The sequence below is a fragment of the Echinops telfairi genome, unplaced genomic scaffold, assembly GCF_000313985.2.
Source record: "Echinops telfairi isolate 266 unplaced genomic scaffold, ASM31398v2 ScPeMD7_5;HRSCAF=22, whole genome shotgun sequence".
NCBI classification, from domain to species: domain Eukaryota; kingdom Metazoa; phylum Chordata; class Mammalia; order Afrosoricida; family Tenrecidae; genus Echinops; species Echinops telfairi.
In genome coordinates this window covers 16056487-16063122 of record NW_022103901.1, presented here as the reverse complement: position 1 = coordinate 16063122, position 6636 = coordinate 16056487, and the positions used below count along the sequence as shown (strand labels likewise).

General features: G+C 57.1%; 1 protein-coding gene across 1 annotated transcript in view; it reads right to left on the bottom strand.

The window, feature by feature from the left end:
- Positions 1-6636, bottom strand: part of CLN3 (CLN3 lysosomal/endosomal transmembrane protein, battenin) — a 9014-nt gene that overhangs the window by 1696 nt on the left and 682 nt on the right. Inside the window, exons 2-9 of the mRNA XM_045284906.1 lie at positions 6505-6583; positions 4473-4569; positions 2999-3070; positions 2546-2625; positions 2365-2450; positions 1810-1882; positions 1590-1733; positions 331-605 (exon numbers count right to left, since the gene is read on the bottom strand). Of these exons, the coding sequence (XP_045140841.1) occupies positions 331-605; positions 1590-1733; positions 1810-1882; positions 2365-2450; positions 2546-2625; positions 2999-3070; positions 4473-4569; positions 6505-6583 (906 nt within the window). The remainder of the gene's footprint in view (positions 1-330; positions 606-1589; positions 1734-1809; positions 1883-2364; positions 2451-2545; positions 2626-2998; positions 3071-4472; positions 4570-6504; positions 6584-6636) is intronic.

Sequence of the window (6636 nt, the reverse complement as noted above, 5' to 3'; positions counted from 1 at the left end):
CCAGTGAGCACCCCCCACCAGGGGACTGCTGCCCATGGGGGTGTCCCAGCTACACTGGCCCCTTCTCTCTGTCCCTTGACCACCCAGGTTTGTCCCTACCTCAGGGCCTTTGCACCTGCTCTTCTGCTGCCTGGACCCCGTTCACCCACATGCCCGCTGGCTGGCTCCTCCTCATCCAAGTCTGAGCGTCCTTCACTGACCACTCTCACCACCGAGGACCCCTCTCTGCTCCACCTCCCATTTGTCATTCCCTGTCCCGTCCTTGCTGTATTTCCTTCCAGCACTCTGAAGGGAAGAGCTCCTTGTTTCCCTTGATTGATGTCAGTCAGCCCAGGACGTGAACCACCTGACCATGCTCGGTGTACACCTGGGGGAGGTGCACCCGGCTCCCTCGGAGCCAGCACTCCCGCCCATCCCCGGCCGACCGCTGGAAAGGACCCCACTCAGAAGGACCTGGCAGCGAACAGCCTGGGACCCTTCCTCTCCTACCTGGTTGCATCCTGGGGGTCTCAGGACTCATCAGGGGCTGCCGGGCTGCCGCCGTCTCTGCCTCTTCTTCCCCTCCAGGATCCTGGGGTGCCGGGGACGTGAGCAACAAGAAATAGCTACGAGTGGGGTGAATGTAGACGGGGGTCAAAGAGTCTCTTGGGTGACAGGGGTCAAAGAGTCTCTTGGGTGGGCTGGACAGGTTCTTAGCGGCCATCAGCTCAGTCCCTCAGGGGTACACTGAGCACTCACTCGCTCTCAGGCACCAGTTCGCCTCTGCCTTCTTTCCACCCAAGTGCATTTCCTTCCTGTTTCTACCTGTCTGCTGACACTCACTGTCAGCGCCTTGGTCACACATGGCGGGAGCCAGCTCAGCTCCCTTGTACTCATTAACCTGGCTACCTTTGTCAGGGGCTCAGCCTGCCAGGCGGGAGTTCCCCAGGTCGCGAAGGTTCACCTTCCTGAATGTCTGTGCTTTTCCACCTTGGACTTTAGAGGCAGGAGCCCTGCGGCGGCCTAGTGACCGGTCGGGCTGCCAAGGGCAGGGTCAGCGGTTCGAAACCATGAGCTGCTCCTCATGAGAAAGACAAGGTGTTCTATGCCAGCGAAGAGCTCCTGTCTCGGCAACTCACAGGGCGGCCCCACCCTGCCGGACAGGGACACAGAGAGCCGGCATTGCTTCCAGGGCAGGGGGTTTGGCTTGGTTACTTTATAAAAGTGGCTCACTTTTCCTATATGGCCTTGCCCTACTCTCGAACCTAGGGACCCAGAGGTAATCTACGTGAACACACACACACACACACACACACACACACACACACACACACACGATGGCTAATCCTGCCCACCCTTGGTCCCTCCTTTGGGACCCGCATGGTGCTGGCCCCTCCAGGCTGGGGACAATGACTGTCATCTGCGACAGAGGGAACAGACGGTGCGGGAAGTGACGTCACCAGCCTGGGGCCACACGGTTCGCCAAGGGCACCAGAAGGCACAAAGTGAGGGCTGTCGGGATCCAGGTCCCACGTCCGCGTCCGCACAGTAGCACGGCTGTGGGCAGCTGAGGACCAGGATGGCGAGCCTCCATGCCCAGAGCCGCTCACCTGGCCAGCAGGAGCGCGGGGATGCCCAGCATGGACAGCAGGGTGTGCTGTGGGGAGAGGCCAGCCTGCGTGAGGCCCAGGTAGGACAATGCTCCCAGCAGCCCTGCGCCCCCTGTGCCCGAGGACCACCAGGAGATCACGACCCTGCGGAGAGAGCACAGGATTACTCCCAAGGGCCCCGGCTGGGCTCCTCCTCTGTCCCTCCCGACTGCCTGCGTACCTGGGGTAGAAGGCGGTGAGCGAGAGGAAGGTGATCTCCCCCAGGCCCGATGAGATGCTGGCCAAGACCACACCTGGTGGGGAGAGGTGGGGGGCAAGCACGGAGGTGGCCTCACCTAGCCTTTCTTGTCTCAGCCCAAGCCCACAGTCTCCTCTGCTGCTCAGGAGACAGGCTGTGCCCCAGGCCTGCAGCCACCTCCTGCTCATCTCCCTGCTCAGGACCCACCCCCAGGGGTGGGGGCACTCTGCGTGGCTCTTCCAAGCCCCGCCCAGAGTCCTGGCGCCTCTGTCCATCATCTCAAGCTCCATGGCCCCCACCCATTTCCTCCCATCGCCAGCACCACCGCAGCCTTAAAGTCGTGCCCTGATCGATCACCGTCTCTGACTCCTGACAGTCTCACAGCCCTTCGGAGGGCAGCCGGAGTCCGCCTCTTCTCGGAAGTTAAGAAGATCCCCCTGCCCACCCCCCACCCCCACCCCACCCCACCCCCGTCACCTCCAACACTCTGTGGAGGTTCCCCTGGGACCCACACCTGACACAGAACCGCACGCTTACCACACAGGCTGGTCCCCACGGACTGAGAAAAGGCCACCAGGATGAAGCTTCCAGCAGCACAAACCCCGCTGACGAGCACCCTTGGGCTGAGGGGCAGGAAGGTCAGGCCTCTGCTCTCCTGCCCGCCTGCCCCTCGCAGAGCCCACCGGCCCTTCCTCCCACCCAGCGCCCCTGCTCAGACCTGTAGGGCAGCAAATGAAGGCCGAAGGGAGCCAGCACCTTGATGAGCAGCGTGGGGAGGATGTCGGCCAGGAGCACTGCCTGGGACAAGAGGACGGGGAGAGTCCAGGCTTTGGCGGGGACACTCCTCCCAACCAAGGGGTTAAGAAGAGCAGGAACCTGCCCTCCAGACCTGCTCCAAACACAGGCACGGACAGCCCTGCGCTCACGCTGTCTTATACCGAGGCTAAGGCACGTAGGCACGCTGAGCCCAAGCTTCCTTGTCTGAAGAAGGGAATCCCACACCACACGTGGCATGGCCCGGGGGACTGACTGCTATCCATCCTAACTGTGGTGTGCAGAAGGCCTGGGAGCGTGAGGGTGGTAGTATTCCAATTAGATCAGCGTGCAGGGCTGGGAGTGTGGCCTATGGAACGAGGGGGTCTTGATGCGGGGAGGAGCTGAGGGCACTCACAGCAGTCGAGACCGAGTTGCAGTCAAAGCGAGAGGAGCCATTGTGGGGGACAGGTGTTGGGTCTGGGTCCACCTGAGGGGGACAAGGAAAGCATCCTTACCGAGGAAGGCGGGAAGGCAGGCCGACAGGACCGGACCGGCTGCAGTCCCAGCTCTGCTCAGACTTCACGGAGGCCCTGGGCCAGGGTAGCTCTTCAAGAGCGCAGATTTTTTTTCTGTCTGACGTGGAGGGAGGGAGCCCAGAGAAGTCTGAAAGAGAAGGACTCTCTCTTCCCTGGCTTTTGTAAACATTGATGGCAGCCTTTTCTTTCTTAATCATTGCTTATAGTTTATATTACTATTGTTTTATCCTTGCCACCTTATTTCTTTTTTGTTCTTTATTGTTTCTGTCGAGTTGACGAGTTTGTGAAGTGCAGGAGTGAAAGCATGGGGATACTAATTGATGGGAGGATTGGCAGGGGATGGGTGGGAGGAGATGGGAGGGGGAGGGAATTTCGGGAGTAAACAACAGAAGGTGGGAGGAGTAGGGAGCGCTGGAACTGAATGCGATCACACAACTCATTTTAAAGGCGAGTTAATCACGGGGGAGTGGGGGAGAAGATGTTCTACAATGGATTGTGGTCATGATTGCACGATTCTTCTTGAGATGCTTGAATGACTGAATCGTGCGATAGGCGGATTATGTGCCGACACAACCGTAGGACATTTTTAAAAAAAGACTCACAGGCCAAATCTGGCCCTGCAAGCGGACCGTGTCTGGTCAAGATACGCAGGAGCTTGTCTCTGAGTATCGGAATTCCCAGACTCTGAGTCTTGGGCCTGCAAAGGTGGCGGCTGTTCCCACAAAAGGGGCATGTGCCTTTCGGTTTTCACCACCTTCCAGCAGTTCTTAACCAGGGGTAGCCTCATCCTTCAGGGATGACTTGGCAATGTCTGGAAGCATTCCTGGTTGTCCTAACAGGGGATGGGCTGGGGACAGGAGACAGACAGGGTGATGCGTACTGGTAGTGCAGGGATGGTGCCGCCTGTAGTGCGGAGAAGGACCAGCCAGGGCTGTGAAACCCATTAGAGACCATAGGCCCACCCTGCTGAGGAAGAGTTTTCGAACCCCACACTCGGTGCCGGCTCAGAGCAACCGATCAAAGGCTCGCCACCATCAGGTCAATACCGACTCATAGCGACCCCCTGGGAGTAGAAAGCTCCGTCTTTCTCCCAAGGAGCGGCTGGTGGTTTTGAACTGCTGACCTTGCAGATCCCAGATGATCCCACATCAGGGTGCTCCTGCCTCCCCTGAGAGTCTAGGAGACAGAACTCTAGCCTCCTCACCCTATTGCTTGGCCACCCTATTCTGAGTTTCTCAAGGGGACCTTTGCTCCAGGGAGAGTCCACGGCCTTCCCACAGCAGTCTAGTGTGGCAGCGCCGGCTGGGACCTTGGTGGTGGTGGTGGTTGGGGCTGGAGATGGAGAACACTTACGTGGCTCTGGTTTCCAGGAGTCCTCTGGTGTTTGAGGATGTCATGGGCCGCGCTGAGCATCACCACATAGGAAAAGTTGTTGCAAAGGCCCAGGAGCCTGCAGAGAGCAGGGCAGACCTTAATCTACCTTTCAGACCAGCCACCACCGCAGCCCTGGCACCCAACCTTCCCATCACCCGTGCTTCCAGTCGACTCCCTCTTCTCCCCCCCCCCATCACCACGCCGTGTCCACTTGGCGCTGGGATCAGAAATAGGAGCCTGACTCAGAAGCAACGAAGCCCACATGGAAGCAGCATACCAGCCTGTGTGATCATGAGGTGTCGATGGGATCAGGGATCAGGCAGCTAAGACCCAGAACTAAATCATACCTAAGGTGAATGGGGGGCGGGGAGGGGCATGGAGTGGAGACCCAATGCCCATCTGCAATAATTGGACATCCCCTCAAAGAGGGGTCATGGGGAAGAGATGAGCCAGTCAGAGTGCACTATAGCACCGATGAAACACACAACTGTCCTCTAGCTCTTTGGTGCTTCCTTCCCCACACTACCATGACCTCAGTTCTACCTTACAAATCGGATTCGACCAGAAAATGCACACTGTTACAGACAAGAGCCCGAAACACAGGGACTCCAGGATCGATAAACTCCTCAGGGCCAACAATGAGAGTAGAGATACCAGGAGGATTAGGGGAGGGTGGGGGGAGAAAGAGGGAATCGATCACAAGGATCAACCTAGAACCCCCTCCCAGTGGGGCAAGCAACAGAATAGTGGTTGAGGGGTGACGGAGCACGATATAAGATATGAAAATAATAATTTATAACTTACCAAGGGTTCGTGAGGGAGGGCAGTCGGGGGAGGGAGGGGGAAGAAATGGGGAGCTGATATCAGGGGCTCAAGTGGGAAGAGAATACTTTGAAAATGATGTTGGTGGCCTATGTGCAAATATGCTTGACACACTGGATGACTGTATGGATGGTGATAAGAGTTGTAAGAGCCCCCAATAAAAGTACAGAAAAAAGAAATAGGAGCCTGAGGTCCCTATGTGTTCACATCCAAGCTCTGAGACCTCGCCGCTGAGTTCCCACCACCGTTCAGTCCAGTCCCGGGGCATCCACTGACCCACTGCTTCCAGTGCACTGTGGTACAGCAGGAAGACCCCAAGATGCAAAGCCCAGGTCCCCAGCCTGCACTTCCTACTTGAATGGTCCCAGTCTCTCGTCATGTGGAAAATGGGGATAGACATCCCTTTCCATATTACCCCTCTGTGCTGTGAGGATCAGAACTCGGTAACACAGAGGTCCCCTTACGATCCACAGGGTTGGCTTTGTCTCCTCTGAGCTCCCCATAGGAAGGAAACCACACAGGCCAGGGCCTTCATCAAAGTCATTTTCTGCAGCCCATGAAGTAGCACCCACCACCTGTCTGTCAGTTTGTCCTGCTGCAGTAGATTGTGATGCTGGCAGCCAATGCCACCCGTATTTTAAGTACCAGCAGGGTCCCCCACGGTGGACTATCCCCATTTGACTCCTGAGAAAAGGGAGCCTCGGAGAAGTTAGGTGACTCTTAGCAAGTTATACTCAGCTTATCGCCAAAGTCCCTGCTGTTTAGGCTCCTGCTAAAACTCTTCCTCCCTCCCAGGCGGTGCTTGGGTGATTTTCCGCAGGTAGATGGATGTTCTTTCACGGAACATTTTGGGAGTGGTGTCTTTGTTTAAATGGGCGTGAGCCAAAGATTGGCTTGCCATTTCAAAGTAGTGAGTTCAAGATTCCTTTCTCCAAAGACACGTATTAACATTTTCGGAAGGGTGAATTGATCGGAGGAGAAACATCGCCTACTTTTGAGAGCCTGGCCAAAAATTAAACCAAAAACAAAGGGCTTGGGGGAAACTACACACAGCCTCGAGGTGAAACGGTTGGCTCTGCAAATATTTGTGGATCTTGCTTCTCTTCCGGGAGTCAACCCTTTCTTCCCATCCTTTTTCTCTCTCCGCCCGTTTTGCACCCCTGTCTGCTAACCTCCGGAGACCACTCACCAGAAGCCCAGGGCGTTCTTCCAAGAGCTGCCGGGACTGTGCAATCGAGGGGGCCGGCGTTCGCGGGCGGGTTCCTCTCCTGGGAGGGAGAGAGGAGTGGGATTCCCACCCCTCCTGCAGGTGCACGGGAGG